General features: G+C 41.8%; 1 protein-coding gene and 1 long non-coding RNA gene across 7 annotated transcripts; one reads left to right on the top strand and one right to left on the bottom strand.

The window, feature by feature from the left end:
* Positions 1–1,094: 1,094 nt before the first annotated feature.
* On the bottom strand, positions 1,095–22,637 carry GJA4 (gap junction protein alpha 4). Of its 6 annotated transcripts, none has more exons than XM_058196422.1 (10): positions 22,465–22,637; positions 5,410–5,588; positions 4,875–5,070; positions 4,285–4,349; positions 4,026–4,128; positions 3,828–3,923; positions 3,620–3,700; positions 3,289–3,370; positions 2,488–2,810; positions 1,095–2,368 (listed from the first exon to the last, which is right to left on the bottom strand). In XM_058196422.1, exons 4-9 carry the CDS (start codon positions 4,305–4,307, stop codon positions 2,740–2,742), a joined length of 456 nt encoding a protein of 151 aa, XP_058052405.1. In that variant the 5' UTR covers positions 4,308–4,349; positions 4,875–5,070; positions 5,410–5,588; positions 22,465–22,637; the 3' UTR covers positions 1,095–2,368; positions 2,488–2,739. The 6 variants fall into 6 exon arrangements, with proteins under 6 accessions (XP_058052405.1, XP_058052403.1, XP_058052404.1 ...); XM_058196420.1 differs by having other exon boundaries at positions 4,921–5,070; XM_058196421.1 differs by having other exon boundaries at positions 2,488–2,609; positions 4,921–5,070.
* LOC131204822 (uncharacterized) lies at positions 2,699–12,380 on the top strand. The gene is made up of 3 exons (XR_009156645.1): positions 2,699–2,827; positions 11,249–11,331; positions 12,288–12,380. It is a non-coding gene; the product is annotated as an uncharacterized LOC131204822 (long non-coding RNA).
* Positions 22,638–23,776: the final 1,139 nt, after the last annotated feature.

Here is a 23,776-nt window from a genome sequence, read left to right as displayed (position 1 = left end):
TACTTAAGAGCTTATTGAAAAAAGAACCCAACTATTGCCTTACACACTGTAAGCCGCTCTGAGTCTTTGGAGAAGGGCGGGATATAAATGTAAATAAAAAAAAAACTATTTAGATGCCTCTATTCATAAGCAAAGCAAATACTGCAGGCATAAATCCATTCGAGACAGGATATTTCAAAACTGCTTGCAGCAAAGTTTGACAGCTAACGAAGGCAGAGTGATAGGATTAGAAGCAGCCCCTCACCCAAGATCCAACACAGGACAAAAGTCATTAGGCATAATAGGAATTGCCCAACACCCTTTCAGAAGACAGGCCCCTTCATTGTGCTATCTCAGAGCATTCCAAACTTCATCTGGGAGCTCAGATAAACAATAAGCCAGAGGTTGACCAGATTAGCTCAGACAAGCACCTAGGATTTGCATTTCATCTTTTGCCTATAGAGCCAGCTCTGACCCCTACATAACCCCTAAATGACCCCATAGGAATCTGACAACAGCCAATAGAAAATTAAAGGACATGTTCTTGCACAGGAACAGGAAGCTCAAATACAAAGCCCAAAGAAGGTAAAAAACCCCACCCAATCTCAACTCCATTTTGTCAGCTGCCCAGAATCACATGTGGTTCTGCTTCATCAACAAACCATCTTTCCAATCAGCCTCCATGTTTCCAATGTCTTTTTTTATGTTAGGTGTCCATTTTAAATCTTGAGATATGATAGAACCTAGAAACCTGAAGGTCTCCATTGCTGATTCTGTGTTGTCTAGTATTGTAAGAAGTGGTAGTATAGGAAGGTTAATAAACCTAAAGCATTCTTTAGGTTTATTACGATCTTATTCTTTTGGGGGATAGATATACCATAGAAAGCTTTTAAAACAAACAAATAAACAATTGTTTGTTCTTTTGGGTCTTTACAAATTGTTATAAAATATTCCTTAGGGTTATAAGACCCTACTTTAAAAAAAAGTATCATTTATCAAGGAATCCATGGGCTTATTTTTCCTGACTGTTTAAAACTTCACTTCAGTTATACTCAAAGTTTTGATGAACAGAAGGTCCCCAAATGGATGCAATAAATAATTTTCTACAAAAGACAGACTTATATTGTACCTTTATTTATATTTGGAAATCAGATAGCAAAACAAATACAGATTTTAAAAAATAATGAAATAAAGAAAGGAGCACAGGTTCATTAAGAAAACAAGTGAAGGAAAAATATTTAAAGTATACTTATTTATTTAAACAATTTGTAGAGGGGCCCATGTCAAATGAGACAGTGGGTGGTAAGCAACCATAAAATCAATTATTATACAATTAAAAACAAAATATGACAACCAAAATAAATACATAAACATATATATATAGGCAGTGGTGGGATTCAAGTAATTTAACAACCGGTTCTCTGCCCTAATTTTTTTTTTTTTAAATTTACATTTATATCCCGCCCTTCTCCGAAGACTCAGGGCGGCTTACAGTGTGTAAGGCAATAGTCTCATTCTATTTGTATATTTACAAAGTTAACTTATTGCCCCCCCAACAATCTGGGTCCTCATTTTACCTACCTTATAAAGGATGGAAGGCTGAGTCAACCTTGGACCTGGTGGGACTAGAACCTGCAGTAATTGCAGGCAGCTGTGTTTTAATAACAGGCTTCTTACAGCCTGAGCCACACCGATTTCTTCCAACAACCAGTTTGCCAAACTGCTCAGAAAGTTAACAACCGGTTCTCCCGAAGTGGTGCGAACTGGCTGAATCCCACCACTGCATATAGGTACATGAACATAAACCTACGTTCTGTCTACGGGACATTTATATGCCACCTGTTTAAACATAAGATAAAGAAGATAGAAATTCAGTCAAAAGGACTATCTTCAGACTTTCAAGATTCTGTTAATGTAGCCTTAAAATAAGGTAGAATTAGCACATTTAATCACCTTTCCTGTCTGTTTAGCTGGGAGCCCCCCCCCCACATACACACACAGAGAGAGAGAGAGAGAGAGAGTTCAAACAATCTGCAGATATTGTATCAGGCCTCCAAGGGAAACAAGACAGGAAATATGACTAAATATGATTACATTTGACCTTATTGTAAGGCTACATTAACAGAATCCTGAAAGTCTGAAGGTAGCACCTTTGACTAAACTTCTGTCTACTTTACCTTGTGTTTGCCTTCAATGGTGGCATATAGCTGGAGACATATAAATGTCCCATAGATAGAAGAAAAAACACTGCCATTAAAAACTCAAGTCCATCCATCTGTGTTTCATTGTTCTTCTGTCCCGGGGAGATGTTAATCCAGACGGGTGATGGTCCAAGCAAGCAAGTCAGTTACAGGCACCATATGGAATTCTGTCCAAGCTGCTACATAGCCTGAGAAGAGACAAATCACAGGGCAGAAAGCAGAATCAAGCATATGCTTGAGAGAGAAAAAAACCCCCACATTTGCAGAAACTGAACTATCCCTTAGTCTAACCCTCGGCATTACCAACCTGCTGCAGCATATTAAAAATGATTATGGTCAGCGTCTGCTCCAGAACATATTCAGCCCCAGTGCCATCTTCCAGACCCCAAGGGAAACTTCAGCAGTAGGGAGTTCTGGTCTTCCAGTGATCTAGAAACACAGATACCAACAGTTATTATGCAGTCAGAAGTTATAACAGATCAAATTCAACTATTATATATAACTTGTACAATTTATAGAAAGAAGAAAAAAGGGCCATTTCCTGAGATGGAGTAGAACTTCATCCATCCTTGAACATAGGTGGATCAATGGCAGAGGGTGGAGGTCCCAACTCCTCTATTTCTAGGTCTCCTGCATGGACATAAAAGGTGAGAAGAATTGAAAGAAAGAGATATTTAAATTTGATGTTTGCTACATAGGTGGAAAACATATACAGGTTTTCCATCTATGGGAATTGTCCTCAACATATGACAACAAGGGAGCTAAAACTCATGATCAGTCATTACAGTTTTAAATTAAGTCGCCACATGACCGAATTCAATTTTATAACTGTTTTTACAACAGTTGTTAAGTGAATCACATGGTGGAAAATTCAAAAGCAGATTATCCAGTGACTGGTTCCCTCACTTTTTTTTGCCTTAAAACAATTAAAATATCTCAAACTGCAATCATGTAACCACTAGGTGCTGCAAAGGATTGTAAATTTGAATTTCTTGCCAACTACCCAAAATGTGATGACATTAATGTACGGTTGATGTGACTGCCGTAAATAAGAAGACAGGTCATAAGTAACCCTCCCCCCTCCCCTTAGTGTTCTCAATAAAGTTACCTTCATTGATGTTTTCGTATGTCTTTCCAGTCTGCCAGATTTCCCTGGGAACACCAGGGAAAACTTGCTGGACTTCATCAAGCTGTAAGAGAAAGAAATCCCTCACACTATTGCCAAGGTTCTTGGAGAGTAATTCTCCTTCCCTTGGCCCATCACTCACAAATTGCTAGCAAGCCATCCCTCCCAGAATTTCCTCAAGTGGCATGAGAGCAAAAAGTCCCCCCTGCACTCTCTCTGGCTCCAAGAGGAACGTTATTTGAGGGTGGGGTCCCAAGAGCTGTGGGGGACTCAAAGGCTACAATTCATGTGGTAATTTAGTTTTGCTACTTACATCGATCCTGGGATGATGTTTCCCACAATAGAGGAGCTGGTTGAGTGCCGGCAAGAAGAAGCTCCCACCTGTGTCCAAATGCTGGGGAATCAACGAAGAAAAGACATGTTTTCTCATTTCTGAAAATCAAGACTCTCGTTGCCGAAACACATGTGTGCAATTTATGATGGTGTTCCTTTGAGCTGCCATGGGATTTCCGGACCCTTACCTTCAGAATGAAAATGAACCGCTGTGTGGTGGGAGACTGCCGGAGAAGGCTCCTCAGTGTCAGGCCAAAGGCCTCCTTCAACAACTTCTCGTCCACCTGAAAGGAAACGTAAGAGATGGTGCTATTTCTTCTGGAGAACATTTTCCCATCCATGCAACACTAGAAAGGAAATCCCAGAAATGTTGTTTAAAGCGGTACCTCAGAAACATCATCTTCTGTATCCAGGGTAGCCATCCAATAAAAAATGGAAATGTCGATCAGCATGGATTCGACCGGCTCATCCATTTCCGGTGTGATCTTGCTGTGGGATTAAAAGAAGGAAGAGGCATTAGTGCCCATATTAATGACCAAGCCTCAGTTTCATTTTTCCCATAAGACTAGGATAAGCTGGCTCAACTGAATGCCCTTCCCATTCTTAATGACTGAGTACCCACTATAAAAGAAACAAAAGACTGACCTGAGATCGTAGGTGTCTAGCATAACAGCTAATCCGATGACGAAGGTGTGTTCCTGCAACAGAGCCTGCCAGGAAACAAAAGAGGAGAGAATCAGAAAATTCAAGCTCAACCAAGTTGCTCCAGAACGTCTTCTTTGTCCCAAAACCTGCTATGTTGCTGCAACAGCTTGTCTTTTAGTCCAAAGGACAATTGCCCCCATATTAAGGATCCTTTTGAGCTTTGAGAAGGTAAACTTTCTGCGAATTCGTAGTAGCTTTCCTTCTCTCCCTTTCCCTCTGAAATCTCCCCATCCTCCTTGACTGCCACCCATCAACTCTCCCTGCTTCCCATCATATTTTTATATCTGGGCGCTGCGACCTCATTTGTGCACTTAAGGTGAAACAGTGCAGTCATCGCACTGAGGACCTGGATTAGGCGATGCTCCTGTGCAATTGAAGAGTCCAGCTGTCAGTCAGGGCAGCTGATTCTCCCAGAGTCCCCAGTGCTCTTCCTTTTACAAGGAAAGCTTGAAACCCTCCTGAGACTCTGTCCATCCTAAGGAATCTTTTGCTCCACACTGAGATTGGGCAAAAAAGGCTGGGATTGAAACCTGGAGGCAAAGCCCAGCGAAAGAAACCTCTACTTTCAAGGGGTACCTGCAGTATCTTTCTCCTCATCTTGCCGGAGATATTGTCTCATCTCTTGGTCTCTTCTTATGCAGGCCGGCTCTGATTGCGCTGCTGGGGGAAGGTCCTGTCTCTGGAAGAGGATCTTCTCTTTCCCTCGGTTGTCCTTTGTAGGGAAATCTGGGAAAGGAGACACAGAGGGTGGAATCATAGATAGGTTTTAGATCTCCTCCAGATGAAGAATAACACTAAAATCAGTCCTTTGCAGCATCCTTCCCTTGGAGACCCAATTCAAAGGCTTTTGTGGCTGTGTCTATTTTAGGGGAAAGACCAATTGCATTCTCTACATCCTCCGTCCCCAGTTTCCAGTATATAGATACCTTCCACTGTTTAAGTGCAACCTAGAATGTACAAAAAGGCAGAATTGGCTTCTATAGATGCCTACATAGAGTATTCCATTCCTAAAGGCACTCCTTCCCTTTCCCCCTCCATCCCCTTCAACCCAAAGTGTCCACTCACCATGCTGCTCCACTTTGTGGAGCTCAATTTCAATGGTAAATTTTGTCTTTCTTCGGTGAGAAAGACTTGTTGTTTCCTCCAAGGTGGAGGTTGAAGGAGTTGCTGGGCTGGCATTCCTTCTCTTTCTCCCCCAGCAGCATTGGGAGATTTCTCTGCATCGTTCTCGTAATCTCAGGAACCTGAAAAAAGGAAGGGAATGGAGTAAAAGCCCTTCCAGACTCCATCTGCTCTACCTGCTCTGTATCTGGGACAGGGAGAGAAGCTCCTTCTGTGTCAACCTCTGTGAAGGAGCCCAGTCCTGAGGGCCTCCCATCCCCGCCTTCCCCCTCTCTGTTTCCCCCAGGGCAAAGGCTCCTAGACAGACCTTCCACCTCCCAAACAGGGAAAGACACGAAGGAGAAGCTCTTTAGAGCAGCCCTCCTGAAGACCTACTTATGTCTTCCTAAACATCTTGGCTCTCATCAGTGACAGCTGGCAGTTGGTGACCTTTACCGTATATGGATGACATCATACGGCCTATAGAATTCCTAGAGAATTCCCTTTTAACTTTCCCATAAGTTTTGCCATTTCTCTTATTCTATATTATATCAACAGTTTTTTGCCCACTGTATCATTGTGTCTTTTACTTGTTCATCCTCCATTTTCCGATTTAATAAAAAAAATAATTAGATATTTTCTTAATTAGTTTTTCATCAGAATTCAACAATATCTGATCGAAGGCTGTCTGTCTTTTATAAAAGCTGTAAATTTTCATGTCTTTATCATATCTAGATTGTATTTGCATGATAATTTACTTCAAGTTCTTGCTTAGATTTTAATTTCCCTTCAGTGTCAAAAACGTCTTTGTCACAATTTTTTCAAACTTCACCAGATTTGGATATGTAAATGCTTCCATTTTGCCCCATTTTACAACCTTTTCTCCCCCACACCCAGTGGTGGGATTCAGCCAGTTCGCACCACTTCGGGAGAACTGGTTGTTAACTTACTGAGCAGTTTGGCAAAGTGGTTGTTGGAATAAATTATTAGGGCAGAGAACCGGTTGTTAAATTACTTGAATCCTACTACTGCCCCCACTCCATATTGGGAATCACACAGAATCATAGTTGCTAATTCTAATCTAGGCATTTGGTAATATTATTACATCTACCACATTGAAAAAGAAGTTATCTGTCTTAAAACTTTTGCTTTTACCTTTCCTACAAAATGAAGTTACCAACATGGAAACACCAACTATCTTATTCTGTGTATTCTTTTTTGGCTCTTATTCCCAATAATTTCTTTCCTCTCTTCCCCCCCACCCTCGCCACTTACTCTCTCACTCTGTTTAGACCATTTGTGAACCACATTCACAGAGGATGGATGTATCTGGTCTAATTTTGGGGACTCTACCTTCAGTCTTAGCACCCTTCTTCAGGGCTTGCCTTGTCTTTAACGTCCTGCTGTACATGGCCTTTCTCTGTGTTTTGTTAGAATAGAATAGAATAGAATAGAATTTTTTATTGGCTAAGCGTGATTTGACACACAAGGAATTTGTCTTCGGTGCATATGCTCTCAGTGTACATAAAAGCTATAAGTGATAAATCATCATCATAGTCATCATAAAAATGCATTTATCATAAATCATAAGATACAACACTTAGTGATAGTCATAAGATACTAAATAAGCAATCAACATAAATCATACTAGGAAATTAAATAAACCAATATAAATTGGAATGATACAAGCAACAAAGTTATAGTCCTAAGTATGATTCCTACATATATTGTTGTGACAAAATAAATAAAATAAATAAAATAAAATAAGTAGAAAAGGAGATAGGTAATAGGAAAGATGAAAAGAATAGTACAGCCTTAATACAGCCTTAACAAATAGTTTGACAGTGTTGTGGGAATTAGTACCTCCCCCTCCCTCAGAAGAATGAAATATTTTGGGAAATATTAAAAAGGCAGAATATTATATTTCACCAAATGAGAAATGGAGAAACATGTTTATTAAAGGAAAGAAACAGCCCCCCAAGTCTTTCTTAATAGCCCATACAGTGGTGGGTTTCCAATTTTTTTACTACCGGTTCTGTAGGTGTGGCTTGGTGGGCATGGCAGGGGAAGGATGCTGTAAAATTTCCATTCCCACCCCAATCCAGGGGAAGGTTATTGCAAAATCCCCATTTCCTCCCAATCAGCTGGGAATTGGGAGACAGAGAATAGATGGGGGCGGGGCCAGTCAGAATTTTTACTACCGGTTCTCCGAACTACTAAAAATTTCCGCTACCGGTTCTCCAGAATTGGTCAGAACCTGCTGAAACCCACCTCTGGTGCAGAGGCCGAAGGATGGGGACCAGCAGGTGGGCGGGGCTACATTCGGTGTATAAGGCACACCCAAATTTTCATCCTCTTTTAGGGGGGAAAAAGTGCATCTTATATTCTGAAAAATACAGTATCTCATTCAGGGCATTGTAGGAAACCAACTATTGCCTTAGCATCATTTGTGAACCGAACCATCAGAAGTTAAGCCACAAGATGATTTCCCATGCTAGGTGAGCCCAGCAATTGTGTTTCGTTAACCTGAGTTTAGGATTAAGTATGTTATAAGAACTCTGCCAAATTGTTTCCACTGTGGGGAAAATAGCTGCTGGGGCAAGGGTGGAATTGGAGAAATGTCATCCGAGAAAGGATTAAACACCCTTCCTCCCGTACAGCTATTTTTATCAAATTTCCTTCCAGAGAGTTAGCCCTGCTAGGCGATGGAAGGGAAAAGGACCATTTGCAGATAAGCTTCATCAGTTGCTGATAAGAGATTATATATTGTTGTTGATCAACTCACAATGAAGTTCTATGCCACACCTAGGAACTATTTTATAAACAGTCACGCTATAAATAATTATCCAAGTTTGCATCCTCCTCTTTTCTTTCCTGTCTCGCCTTGCCTTTTATCACGGCTGCCAGATCAGGCTGCAAAAATACGAACTGCTACTAGATGGCAGCCAAGAGACATAGAAAAGGAAGCATTTCCTGCCGTGTACCAGTCATCCAGATTTTTGCAACCCATCTGATGTCCCCCTTTCTGTGTACCTTCTCTTCCAATAATCCAAAAATATGTGCGTGTCCCCTCCAGATCAGCTCCCTGCATCTCATATCTGTTTATGATGCCAAGGATTGTTAGTCTTGAAGTTTTGTTAGTCTTCATGGTGCCATGAAACTAGATTTATCTAACTTTTCCCCCCACCCACCCTCCACACTCCAAGACAGTTGTGGATTCCATACTGAGCAGAGATTGGTCTTGATGATCCCAAGGGTGCCTTCCACATTTGAACATATTTTTTTTCTAAAAAAACAAACAAACAGATGATGGTCTGAATTATACTGTAATCCTTCATCAGATTAGATCCAGCCAAGAGAAAACCTCAAAGAACAGGTCACTTTTGTCCCCTCTTATTTCCAGCAAAAATGGATCTGAAGATTCCAAATAGAAGGGAATTTGAACAGCTAATCAATGTACCGTATTTTTTGGAGTATAAGACGCACCGGAGTGTAAGACGCACCTTAGTTTTTTTGAGAGGAAAATAAGAAAAAAGCTGATTGGCAGGTGGATCTGCCTCCCGGAATACCCCCAATCAGCTGCTCCCAGAGGTGAATTTTAGCAACAGGTTCCTTGGTTGTGAGCTCTGTGCCTTGCTTTTTTTTTCTGAAAAAAAGCCTCTGAAGCTCTGTTTGGGGGTTTCTTTTCTGAAGCTCCGTTTCTGATGCTTTTTTCAGCCTCTGAAACCTCCGTTTGAGAAGCTGGGCAGGGCTACATTTGGAGTATAAGACGCGCCCAGATTTTCACCCTCTTTTTTAGGGGAAAAGGGTGTGTCTTATACTCTGAAAAATACGGTATTATTTGTGTACTATTCTGGGAAGAGAGCTGTATTACTGTCTGGTACCAAAAATCAGGAGGAATCAGGTAGATCCTTTACAGGCTGACTAAAAATCTGACTAAAAGGCATCAGCTTTGGGGAGACATCAGGCAGGCTTCAGGTGATCTCAGAAAGTGACAACAAACACACTGGAGCTATCAGTTGGTAAGATAATTGTAATGTCTTGCACAGATAACCTGAGTTTGCTTCACCTGTCTTCTCTTTCCTTCCCCTCTGTTGCCTCATCCCAGGTTAAATCTACATCAGAACTGTAACTCATGCCTTTTAATAAAATATTAGCCACAAAGGTGCCACCAGATTCCTTCTGATTTGGAGCTAACTGTGCTGCACAACCCAGGTTTACTCAGGTAGAAAGTTAGCACCCACCCTTCTCCTAGAAGAATGAACTATATTGAGAAATATTGAAAAGGCAGAATATTATATTTCCCTGGAGGATAAAAGAAGAAACATGTTTTAAAGACAGAACACGGCTCCCTGACCCCCGCAGTAGATATTTGGTGCCCATTAAGAAAGACTGGGCCAGCCTAGCTACAAGACAAAAGACCTCCAGCTCCAGAGTGATGGGATTAAGACATGATCCTCCAGGACATAATAGAATTAACCCATCTAGTAGCAGAGCTCACCACATGGCACAATCACTGGGGATTGTGATTGATTGATTGCAAGCTTCAACCAAGCCTGGGACTCAGACGGACTACAAAATTAGCTGTGACTCTTACAACAGTCACAAATGTTCTTGCACAAGAACAAGAAGTTCAAGTGCAAAGCCCAAGAGAGGGGATAAATACCTCTCTCAACTTCATGTGGTCAGCTGCACCAGGACTATGTGCTTGATGGTTCTGCCTCATCATTAAACCATATTTCCAATCAGCCTCCATGTTTCCAGTGTCTTTCTCTCACTTGGAACTGAATCAGATGGATATTTCTGCCAGCACTCAGAAGCAGTGGTGGGTTGCTACCAGTTTGCCCCAGGTCGGGTGAACAGGTAGCGGCGGGAGGCTCCGGCCACCCGCTCAGATGCTTTTGTGCATGGGCAGATGCATTGTGCGCATGTGCGAGTGCGTGTGTGCCAATGAGTGAACCGGTAGCAATGGGTTTTGAAACCCACCCCTACTCAGAAGTTAGTCCCATAAATGTCAATCAGGCTTTCTTCTAGTGAATGGATGTAGGATTGTAGCTGCAATCACAGCACTTTTTCTTCCACTACACACTCTAGCAACTCAAACACTGAAGTAACAATTCAGTGAATAATTGAGGATCAATTTCAGGTTAATAACCAAGGGTCACCAGATGCTCCTTCTAGTAGGGTTAGGTGTAAGGAAGCCACAATGAAAAAGGCCACCAGCCCTTCAGTTAAATATGGTCATAGGCGTTTCCCATCTGATCAGATGGAAATACAACTTGTGGTACATCGTGTTTAGAACTAGGGCAATTTGGGATTCAAATAAATGGCTGCATTATATAGTGTATGTAATTTGTGATTACTGAGCATACATGAAATATATACTTTAATACAAGGATCCCATTAGGTTGTTCATCTAATGTGCAGTCCAAGTTAATGATCTCTTTCTTATATAATTGACATTCAAATAATTTATGCATTATGTCCTTTATCTCTGGAGCGCTGCAAATACAAGTATGTTCATTATAAGGGACTTGGTTAAATCTTCATTTTATGCTATTGGACTGTTAGGGTAAGGATGATTATTGGTTTTGTTTTTAAAAGATGATTTCTTACAACAATAATCACTGTAGACTGCAGAGGGGTTGACAGCAAATCACAATGAAATGCAGACTAGCATGATCCAATGCCACCCTTGCATAATTGCAGCCCCATGTCTGATTATACATGCATACATGAGTCACATTGTTAGCATGGTGTAGTCATTCATGTTTTGTCATTTGCTTTCTCCCCTCCCTTGCAGATGCTCATGTGTCATTCATACCGGATGCCTGATGTTGCTAAGAAGACCTGATAGCATTTTGAGATAGGACTTTAGGGCTGTGAGTAAGTGTTCCACAACTCATTGTGGACTGGAGATCATGTGTGGAATGAAAGTGAAGTAACTCTATTGTTGATTAGCCAATAGGTCATATCCAATCCAGAATAAAAAACACAGATTAATAAAAGCATATATAAAGATGGAATTAAATACAGATTAGGGGTGCCATAATAGTAGTATTCCAATATCTAAGGGGGTGTAATAAAGAAGAGGGAGTCAAAGCACCTGAAGGCAGGACCAGAAGCCATGGATGGAAAGTAATCAAGGAGAGAAGCTACCTAGAACTAAGGAGAAATTTCCTAACAGTGAGGACAATTAATCAGTGGAATGACTTGCCTCCAGAAGTTGTGGAAGCTCCAACACTGGAGGTTTTCAAGACAAGATTGGACAACCATCTGTCTGAAATGGTATAGGATTTCCTGCTTGAGCAGGAAGATGGACTAGAAGACTTCCAAGGTCCCTTCCAACCCTGTTATTCTGTGAAAGAATAAAGAATGCAAATCATATTTCTGTGTCATCCCTACAATTTACCCCAATGAAACCCACACATGCAGATCTCAATGGAACTGTTTTATTCAAATGAAGGGCTGTGTTATATACGCAATGTGTGAATTCTGACACCACATGACACATATTGTTTTAATACAAGGATCCCAATAAGTTGTTTATCTAACGTGCAATCCAAGATACGGTTCTCTCTCTTTCTTATATAATTGACATTCAAATAATATATGTCTTGCGCTCCATCTCTGGAGCTCTGCAAATACAAGTATGTTCATTATAAAGGACTTGGTTAAATCTTCGATATTTAATCATTGTGTCCAGTGGTTTGAATCTTGTAATGGCATGGAAGCATTCATCAGGCCAATTTTATATCGGCTGCAAGATGTACTATTGACCCACAGAACAGTCTTGCCAATTTTTCATTTTATTTATATATAAAAAAATTCTTTTTATTTAGAAAAAAAAAGGACACAAACACAGAGTGCATACCCATAGCCCTCCACCTTGCACCCTGAAAGAGTGAACATTGGTTATGAACTGGGGACGTGAAGCCAGCTTCTTAATGGCCATGTTGATCTGAGACATCTTCATCAAAGGCACAGAGGTGAGTTCGCTACATACAACCATCTCCTTTTCACAGTTTAGTTATCAGAAACAGTTCAGTAGAAATGGGGAAAAAATGGTCCTTGCCCCCCTATCTCTTCCTATCACAGTTTGCTCTTGATTGAAGCTGGAGAGCGATCCTATTTTTATAACCATCACAAGCTTTTCACCTGCAGCAACAAAAGCCAGTTTCCAGAGCATGTATTTTTGCAGTAGAAATAGGTTTTATCTGGTGGATAAATGCCTGTTGATATTTTACCAATGCTGTTGGCATCAAAGGGTAGATGGGGAGCAAAAAATGGGGAGTTCCAAACACAAAACCCCCAAACTATCCCACTCCTTTGATTTAATCCAGAGAGAGGCAGGAATTTTTTCCTGGAAGGGCTGACATATGAGCATTAAAAAAAAATTCACATCACTTTCCCACTGCAGGAGAGAGTGTGATTTTAACACTGAGGGACCCGGCTTGTGCTTACAGTCATATGATGTGAAAGAATTAGAACACATATAAAAAAAGGAAGGTACAAAGGAAGGTAGGAAGCCAGGAGAGAGACTGACCACTGCAACGATTTATAAGGATACACATATAACACAATATTGACCTCAAACATCCAGGAGTAATCTCTGTTTGGCAGAGCCCTGCACAAATAATGATTGGAATGAGAAGATGGGTGAGCAGTTACGCTGGAGAAGGCCAGATAGCTTTCAATATTTAGAGAGTATCGTCAATGGACGATTTATACCGAGTAAAGTTCAGCTAACACAATAGTCTTTTGTCTGCGAAGGAATGTGGCTTCACAGAACCATCAGAATGAAGTTCTGATGAGGTTCTGATCCATTTAACACCAAGAGAAATGTGTGCCTTTTCATAATTTGGTATCTTCCAGATGTGCTGGGATCTTAGTGCCCAGCATCCCAAACCAGTATGGCTGGAAACTTGGGGATCTGTAGCCCCAACTGGTTGAAGGGCATTTAGCTTGTGGAAGGCCAATCTCCAGAAAAGTGTCCTGATGGAATGAGAGATGGAATTACATGACCAAGGAGACTGAGAAAGGGGAGTTATTTTACATAGTTAACAGTTTTGATTCAAATTCTCCAAGGTACCAGTTGAAGGGGGGGAAAATGTAGAGAGAGCCCTTGGCAGACCAAAAGTTCACCCAGTATCAGTGGAAGACAGAAATTGGAGTTTCAAATATGGTGAGATTGAAAACTGCTTTTCTACGCTGTTAGATGGAAGACATTTCTAAAGTAACCCAGAGGACCTAAGTCATTATCAGCTCTATACTTAAATAGGAGTCATATTTAATAAGATAACATCAGCAACAGCAATTATTCTCCCTAATGCCTACTTGGAACAATATGCAAACGGTAGATGTACTGCAGTATTTAATAAGTAAACTGCTCAGAAGTTTGACAACTGCAACATGAAAACAAATCTGCTTGATAGATGACTTTCCTCAACCTGTTCACATGTCCATTCCTAAAAAGGTGACATACCAGAAGTTCCTCCTCAAGTTTATTCTGCCCTCTCCTTTTCAGCTTCAATTTACTTCCAAAATTTGAAACTCAGTTTGGATAGTCCAAGCTGGTGTCTCTTCTACCTACCCTCCTCTCTTTGTGGTCCAGTGGCTGTTTTCTGATCTGTAAGTCACAAGACACCTCAAAATACAGACCCAACTACTTATGTTTTCCCCCAGGAATCAACATTTAGCACTCCATCTTAAAATGCCCATTAACCAGCCGCTTCAGTGGCTTCTATGAGATTGTTCTATGTGTCCTTTTGTTTTTTACACCTTGGTGGATCCACAAGTTCAGTCTGTGTCCATCTTCAAGTCCTGGTTTTCACCGGGGCAGTAGAATACTGTGGCAAAAACCTGGGAAGCACCTGGGAAGAATCCTGAGGCCCAGCCTCTTTCTTCCATGGCAAGGAATCATATTGGAGCCTTCCACATGAAGAGACCCTTGAGAGAAACCTGGCTGCTCTCAAGGAAGCCCCCATGGAACTTACACTTCAAATGGCTGCTTGCTAGACATACTGTTTTTTAGAAGCACTGCTACTTGGGCGGCTGGATTGCTTTTCTGGAGAGAGATGGATTTCAGGGGGTCCTGTTGCAAAGAGATCAGGAGGACTAATCTGGTTTTGCAAGGCCAGGGTTTCTTCTGTGTTGTAGTTGGCCCAGTTCTGCTCACTGGAGAGCTTGTTGTATCCCTGGTATCCCGGTGGAGCATGCCTGTCTGACATGGGCAGGTAGAAATAGGGTTTATCTGGTGGATAAGGCCCTGTTGGCATTTTACCAATGCTGTTGCCATCAAAGGGTAGAGGGGGAGCAGAAGATGGGGAGCAACAGTCACTTTCCTTAACCCTTTTGACCAGGTGCTTGCAAAAGAGATGGAGAAGCTCCAGAATGTTGAGGACAAGGGATATCAAGCCCATTACCAGCATGAAAAGGATGAAGATGGTTTTTTCAGTGGGACGGGACATAAAACAGTCCACATGGTGTGGGCATGGAGAACCTTGGCACACATAGTTAGCATGCATGACAAAGCCATATAGGTACCACTGGCCAAGAAGAAAGCCTGCCTCAAAGATGGTCTTGAAGATCACGCTGATGACATAGGTCCACATCAGAGGCCCACGGATTTTAATTCGGCCATCTTCAGCCACACAGATCTTGGCCATCTTCTTCTCCACTGCCATCAACATAGCTGTTGCCTTGTAATCTTTGGCTTGCAATGCCCGGAGTTCACTCTCCCGTTCCTTTAGCTTCTCCTCTTGTCGGGAGAGGTAGATGACATGTCCCAGATAGACCAAAGTTGGGGTGCTGACAAAGAGGAACTGCAGCACCCAGTAACGAATATGGGAAATAGGGAAGGCGTTGTCATAGCAGACGTTGGTACAGCCAGGTTGCTTGGTATTGCACACAAAATCGGACTGCTCATCCCCCCAAACGGACTCCCCAGCTAGACCCAGGATCAAGATTCGGAAGATGAACAGGACCGTCAACCAGATCTTGCCGATGACTGTTGAATGTTCCTGCACCTGGTCCAGTAACTTCTCCAGGAAGCCCCAGTCGCCCATCCTGTGCTAAGGACAGTAGAGAAGTAGAGAAGGAATTAACAAGGGATCCAAAATCAGTTCATGAGAGCTTGAGGTTCCCACCATCATTTAAGTTCCAGATGGGCAAACATCCTGAACTGAGGGTTACACTGGCCCCTAGGAGGCTTTCAAGGGCTCCCATGGAAGACAAGGCTAATGAATGGGGTCATAATTCACCTCACCTAATTGCTGTGAAAACTCATTCCCTTCCCAACACAGATGGACTCGTACAATATCCTAACTCCAACCAAATTGTATGATGGTGGTATTTACACAACATTCTTAATTTAGTTATTGAGGAAACCCTCTTGTCTAAATTACACTGTAAACTGCAAAGCCACAAAAAAATAACCACGGTTAAGACCAGTATCCTATGCAGATACTGTACAGCTGCGTACGTTTGCAATTGATCTAATTCGAGGTGTTGTGGGAACAAAGAATATAGCTGAGCATGATTTGAGGATGTGGTTAGAGTTTAAAATTATACTAATACTTTACCTAGCAACAGGGAAAGTGATGACACTGAAGAGTGTTTTTGTGCATCTGTGTGTAGGACATCAGTGATTTGAATGACTTCCCTACCATATTTTAATGACAAAACACATGCATACATGCGATAAACATAGCTTTAACTCTATGGGACTTAAAAAAAGAAGATATGCTTTTCTGAATATTTAGAAATCTAAATATGTAATTGGGATAGAAAGGATATTTTAAGATATATTTTAAAAATAGAGGTACTTGAGTGATTGTCACAGAGAAGGCAGGGAGGTCGATCTATTCTCCAAAGCATCTGAGTGCAGGACAAGAAGCAACAGGTGGAAGATCATTAAAGAGAGGTCCAACCTGGAACCGTCCTGACAGTGAGAACAATTAACCAACAGAATGGCTTGACTGTAGAAGTTGTGGGTGCTCCATCACTGGAGAGTTTCAAGAAGAGATTGGATAGCCATTTGTCTGGAATGATGTAGGATCTCCTGCTTGGGCAGCGAGTTGGACTAGAAGAACTTCAAGATCCATTCCAACCAGGGGTGGGCTGCTGGGAGTTCGCAGACGTTCAGGAGAATCTCTAGCTAAGATTCTGTGCAGTTCAGAGAACCCCCAAATCCCACTCCTGGCTGGCCCCTCCCCTCCCAGGAGTTCCCATGCAGTTTGTTTTGGATGCAGGTAAGTGCAGGGCGCGCACGGAGGTGAAAGGGGAGGGGCAAAAAATGGGCCTAGCGGAAGCTCAGGAAGTTTGGAAAAGGGCCCAATTCTGGCCTCCAGAGGGCAAAAACGGCCTCCCAGAGGCTTGAGGAAAGCATCTGGAGCCCAGGGAGGGCAAAAACGCCCCCATCCCGCCATGGTGCAGGAGGCCGACTAGGCCACACCCACCATGGCCATGCCCACCCAGAAACTGGGCAAAGAACCCCTTGCTAAAATTTTTGAAACCCACCCCTGGTTCCAACCCTAATATTCTATGTTCCAGGTCAGGCAGAAACATTCAGGAGAAGCCCTTTAACAACACTACAGCGGTTGGTCATGACCTAAGTTCTGAAAAGGAACATCTGCAAAGAGCTTCAGTCAAACCACTTCATAGCACTCTGTTAATGGGGAAATCTCTCCATGCTTCCCTGTTCTAGTGCTGGATATGTCAGGCCCAAACCCTCTTATTTTCCAGTTATTTCAGCCAACCAATTGTTGGAGTATAACCAGATAGGACAGCTGGATCCAGCCTTCCTCTACTTGGTCTCCTCGAAAAATGATTTTTTTAAAATAGAATTTTTATTAAAATATGAGTTACAATAATATAAGACAAACGTACAGTATAAAGCTATATTAAAGAAAAAGAACGAAGGAAGATGTAAAACAAGTAAATGAAACAAGAGAGTACATAGAGGGGAAAAAGAAAAGAAAAAGTGTATTAAGAAGTGGCTTCCAATCCTTTTTTTTTTGCAGTGGTTACAAATGAATTTATCACCTTCCCATTTTCTGCCTTTCTAATCATCAAATCCATGATTCACCTTTTTTTCATTCTAAACTAGAAATTCATTTTGCCTTGCCCTACCCAGTGTCTTCTCAAAGTGCTGAGATCATTGAACCCGATACTTGGAAACACCATCAACCAAATACTTTAGCATGATTAATTTATGTATTTGCCTACCTTCTTATTACATTGTTATACATCTTACTGCCTTACGTTGTTTCCATACATTGATGTTCGTAGATGTTAAAAAATGACTAGCGTTATATTAAATAACCTACAATACTTTTTTCTTTTCTTTTTTCTATTCTCAATGATCTCTCAATATGAATTATAATTTAGGATGGCAATGTTACAAAACCAGGGTTTTTTTAAAATTCCAAATTGAATGCAATATTGAAAAAGAACTACTACAGTTCACATCAAAATAATTGCTTTATACTAGAGAGTTCGATTGTGGCTGTTAATTTTTTAAAGTCTCGCTTGTATTGTTACTGTGTATTTGTATGTATGTACCCTGTTTCCCTGAAAGTAAGACATCCCCTGATAATAAGCCTAATCGGGCTTTTGAGTGCATGCGCTAAAATAAGCCTCCCCTCAAAATAAGCCCTCCCCAAAAATATTTAAATGCAAGAGCTGGAAATCAGGTAAGATGGCAAGAGGAGTCCTGTCTTGCTCCATGCACCCCAAAATAATAAAACATCCCTGAAAATAAGGCCGAGTTCAAAAAAAATAAGATGGTCTTATTTTCGGGGAAACACAGTATATATGTATGTATATATGTATGTATGTATAGTAGATACAGACACACACACACACACACACACACACACACACACACTTCCTTCTCAGCCCTATGGGTGGTCTGTGTAGAACTCCTGGGAGTTTGAGAGTCCTGAGCAAAATCTCAGGTGTTCCTAGCTCTGCCCTCTTCCAAATGTCTGATTCTAGCACTGATGTCATTCCTGGAATCTGTTGGATTCCCAATTTAGGAGTCACAACCCCAAGCGCTCCTACCGACATTGGGACCTATTTGGCCTTAACTTTCCACATCCTTTCTAGTGCTTCCTTCAAACCTTGGTCCTTCCTCAGGTTCTCACGTCCTTTCTTCCTAATGCTGATGTTGCTTGGCAACTCTACATCTATCACCATTGCTCTCGTCACTTCTCGACTGGATTATTGCAATGCTCTCTACATGGGGCTACCCCTGAAGTGCACTCGGAGACTTCAGTTAGTCCAGAATGCAGCTGCGCGGGTGATTGAGGGAGCACCACGTTGCTCCCGGGTAACACCACTCCTGCGCAGTCTGCACTGGCTACCTGTGGTCTTCCGGGTACGCTTCAAGGTTTTGGTTACCACCTTCAAAGCGCTCCATGGCTTAGGGCCCGGGTACTTATGGGACCGCCTGCTGTTTCCACATGCCTCCCACCGACCCGTACGCTCTCACAGAGAGGGTCTTCTCAGGGTGCCGTCCGCCAAGCAGTGTCGGCTGGCGGCTCCCAGGGGAAGGTCCTTCTCTGTGGGAGCACCTACCCTCTGGAACGAACTTCCCCCTGGTTTACACCAATTGCCTGACCTTCAGACCTTTCGCCGGGAACTGAAAACTTATTTATTTATACAAGCGGGACTGGCCTGATTTTTAAATTCTAAATTTTAAATTTTAAATTTTTAATGGTAATTTTACTGGGTATTTTATATGGTCAATTGGACGGTTTTAATTTCGGCCTTTTATTGAATAAGCTTTTTAATTGTTATTTTAATATGTATATTAACTGTTTTAAATGAAGGCTGTACACCGCCCTGAGTCCTTCGGGAGAAGGGCGGTATAAAAGTTTAATAAATAAATAAATAAATAAATAAATTGCTGTCTTATGGTTGTTGTCTACTAAACTCATTCATTGATTGAACACATAAGAGAGAGGGGGGAGGGAGGGAGGGGGAGGGAGGGAGGGAAAGAGAGAGAGAGAGAGAGAGAGAGATTGTGATTATTTTAGCATCCAGCAAAATGGTAGTTTACAAGAATGTCACCTATCTCATGTGATCTCCTGCATATTCTTGGAAGATTAAAAAAAGGTAGTAGAAGCTGAGATCCATTGCTTTCTGTGTAGGAATGCTTAAGGAGAGACACAGAGACAGAGAGACACAGAGACACACAGAGAGAAGAGAGAGGGGCGGGGAGGGGGAGAGAGAGAGGGAGGGTAGGTGGGTGCTAGGGAGAGGGAGGGAGGGAGAAGAGAGGGAGAGAAGAGGGGGAGAGACTATAGGAACCTCCAAAGTGGGTAAAGCAGGTGAGTAACTAGAGAATAACCACACCTATCAACAGACTGTAGAAGTCCAACTGTGAATCCAGAACCAGCTTCCAAAATTCCAGGTGGTTACTAATTCACCCCCAAAATGTAATACGTCCCTTTACTAGATTATCTTCAGGCACAGAGCATCCAATAAATGCTGAGTTTTGAGAGCTGTGCCAGGAGGAAAGACAGATTAAGGCAAAATTCCATGTATGGGTCTCAGGCAGCCTGAGTACAAATTCTATCATGACCTCTAACTTTATCAGCTTCAACTTAATATAGGAGAATTAGCTCTTCTGAAGAAAACAGTACAGACCGCAAAATGGCTTACATTTCAAAAGGAAATTCTGGAAACCGAAAGCTGTTCTTTTGCTCATCTTCCGGAAGGGTTCTATAAATATCTTTCCTTTTCAGAAATGGTTGCGTTTACAGTTCGCTTACAATAAGAGAAACATTTAGGTGCTACAACACTGTCATTTGTGCCTAGAATAGCCAAACAACACTGCCCTTCTGAAATTAGAAGTAGCATTAACTATGGAGTTAAAAATAATATGCATCTGTGCATAATCAGGAATAAAAGAAATAATTTTAAAGCAATCAATGACTGTAAAAGTCTCCTTTCAAATAAAATTGCACATTACCTGGCTTAAAATATATATACACGTATGAAAACCCAGCCGTTCCACAGATGGGAGAAGTAAGAAGTTTTAAGCATGCAATCTTAAAACTGAATGCCTTGTTCTTCCCTATAAAGAACAGTTGCTGGAATTGGGCATGTCTAATTTGATGAAAAGAAGGACTGGGGTGACATAATAGCAGTGATCCAATATCTAAGGGGTTGCCATAAAGAGGGGGTCAATCTATTCTCCAAAGCACCTGAGGGCAGGACAAGAAGCAATGGGTGGAAACTAATCAAGGAGAGAAGCAACTTAGAACTAAGGAGAAATTTCCTGACAGTTAAAACAATTTATCAATGGAACAACTTGCCTCCAGAAGTTGTAGGTGCTCCATCACTGGAGGTTTTTTTAAGAAGGGACTGGACACCCATTTGTCTGAAATGCTTGAGGTGGGGGGGGGGGGTTGAACTAGAAGAACTCCAATGTCCCTTCCAACTCTGGTATTCTGGTATTTTATCCCTTGCAAGAAATATTTCACTGTACTGTTCCTTGTATTCATTCTTTGTTACAGCCCTGTCCCTATGCCCTGTTTTTTTTTAAAAATACAGAAGCAGGATTCAAACCCCCAACTGCCTAATATTGCTGTATTGGCATTTAAAGGATTAGTTTTTAAACTCTCCCACCCAGAAAGGAAGTGAGCCATGATAATCCAGGGGATAGTAAAAAAATAATAATAATCTGGTAATTTATGCCTTTTAATAAAACTTGCTGTTTGGAAAAGATGCTACCAGACTCCTCCTGTCTCAGGAAGCCAATAGAACTAAAGGAAAAAGGTAACAAGTGGTTAAATTTACCTAAGGGTGCCTGCACAGTTGTGACTATGATAATTTTATTATATATATATATATATATTTCTATCTCTAGTCTCAGCAGCTGCCCAGGACTTATAAAGAATTAGTGCCTGAGGTTGCCAATTGCTTTGGCAAAAATAGGGATAAACAATAAAAACTGTATCCTGGTTTTTTTTTTTCTCCTGCTTTTAGAGATGGTTGCCCTGTAGACAAGCTTTTCCTGACAAGGTGATAAAATAGGCATTGATTGTCTAACACATCTGCACAACCAGAAGGCAGAGGACGGCTGGAAGTGTTGGGGTCCTGAATTGATTTGTTGGGTTTTGATGATCCTAGCTGTGCTTGTACTGGGAAAAATCAGGAACTCCATGCTTGATCATGCTTGGTTTTAGAGAATTCCTCTGAGCAGGAGTACTAGCTCTTCTCTCATAAGTCAATGAGGACTAGTAACTTTCTTTTAAAGATTCAACAAGCCCAACGCAGAGTCTGGAAAAAGTGCAGAGAAGGGCAACTAAGACGATTAAAGGCCTGGAGACTAAAACATGTGAGGAATGGTTGCAGGATTCGAGTTTGGCTAGTATAAAGAAAAGAAGGGGTGACATGATAGCAGTATTCCAGTATTTGAGGGGTTGCCACAAAGAAGAGGGGGGGGGTCAGTTTATTTTCCAAAGCACCAGAAAATAAGACAAGAAACAATGGATGATCAAGGAGAGAAGCAATTTGGAATTAAGGAGAAACTTTCTCACAGCGAGAACAATTAATCAGTGGAACAGCTTTCCTTCAGAAGTTGTGGGTGCTCCATCACTGGAGGCTTTTTTAAAAAGACTGGACAGCCATGGTTATAGAGTTTCCTGCTTAAACAGGGGCTTGGACCTGAAGGCTTCCCTGATCCCTTCCAGCTCTATTCTGATTGAGTCTAGAGAAAGTTAAACAGCTAGGCTTGCTGTCGGGCAAGCAGGAAAGGATGGCAGAAAGTCTTGGATCTCCTAGATATGAGACAGTCTGGTAGAGAAAGTCAAACATTAGAAAAATACCATAAATCTTTACCTTCAATCTTAAAAGGGCTGTGCTGTGGCGCCGAGAGGGAATAACTTTGAAGCAGACAAGTGTGAAAATCAGATTGACTATTATTCCTTAAATCAAAGCACCGCCTCCAGGGCTTTCGAGTTTTAGGGATATTTAACAAATTTGAAGACAGCCTTTTTTACTCACCAACAAATCAAAGGGATTTTCCTGACTTAAAAGTCCTCATTAGGAGTTTTTGGCTTAATTTTCTTGGTATCAGCTCTGCTCCTGAAGAGAAACTGCAGCCGAGCTCAGATGCAGGACAGGAATATAACAAACACACTTCTGGAATTCAGGGCACTCTGAGACTGTTATGAAGAGCAAAGAAAGGTTTATTATAATAACCCTTGGATGAGTTAACAGAGGGGGAGGAGTTGGAGGAAACGAGTCAGGGAAGAGGAGGAGAAAGGGCTTGGATTAGCAGTGCAATTGTTGAATATTCTGTTGTTGTTGTTTTTCCTTTTAAAAAGTCACAGCTGATTGGGCTCGTAGAAAGAAGGAATAGTTAAAGGCGCCTTCACTTGCCTCCTGGCTGAAAGAGCTTAACACAGCGGCTCACTTCACACAGGTTGTGTTCACACAACCCACGGAAGCAGGTCCATTAAAGATGCAGGAGTGAACTTGCCTTGCATTCTAAAGCCGTCTGTTTTCCAACCTTGGCACCTTTAAGAAAATGGGTGGACTTCAACTCCCAGAATTCCCCAGCCAGTTGAAGTTCATCCATCTTAAAGGTACCAAGGTTTTTTTAAAAAAACCCTACTGCTTTAGAATTTGTTAGGGGAATCTGGAGGCAGGTGTCTGGGAACTTAGTGTCTTATGCGAACCCAGTTCACTGGGGTAGGTTACAACTCAAGGCCTTATGCAATGTTCCTCCTCCTAAACTGGTTAAAGATAAAAGCCGGTTCAGCATATTGGGTGAACATAGCCCAGAAGGGAGAGGAGAGAAAACTTTTGATTTCCTAAAGAGTTGAAGTAGCAGCAGCAGCAGCAGCAGGATTGTGGTGGTGGGAGAGTATTTCTCTGGAGCCTGGCTGAGGAAAAAGGAAGTGGAGGAAAACAGCGGAGACTGAAATAACAATTGGTGCCTCTGCTGCGCAGCAATGCAGGCCAAGAGCAATAGAAGGGAAATCCTGCACGGGAAGAATTTACCAGCACCTTGCAAAGCGTGGGAATCAGGAGCAGGAAAATGTGTGTGTGTATGTGTGTGTGTAGAAGGGGGGGTTCAGGCAGGGAATCCCTGCAATCCTTGGGGAAGGTAGTGAGGAATTCCAAGCAGAAATCAATATGATTTAGAATGTTGACAACCTGCATGCAGAAGCAGCCGTCCGATTTGAAAAGTGGTCAAAGAAGGAGAAAGGTGGCCGCCTTAAATTTGAAAATGGACTTCTGGGTTCCTTGAAATACAGTGCAATACTCCCTTTGGTTCCACCCTCTCTTCTCATCATGCCAACATTACTAA

This window comes from Ahaetulla prasina, chromosome 10 (assembly GCF_028640845.1).
Source record: "Ahaetulla prasina isolate Xishuangbanna chromosome 10, ASM2864084v1, whole genome shotgun sequence".
Classification (NCBI taxonomy): Eukaryota; Metazoa; Chordata; class Lepidosauria; order Squamata; family Colubridae; genus Ahaetulla; species Ahaetulla prasina.
Note: the sequence above shows the minus strand (reverse complement) of the source record. Positions and strands in the feature narration are given on the sequence as shown.

Bases quoted from the DNA above. Each gene is read 5' to 3' on its own strand.
- GJA4 (XM_058196416.1), bottom strand. From the start codon at position 15,512: ATGGGCGACTGGGGCTTCCTGGAGAAGTTACTGGACCAGGTGCAGGAA.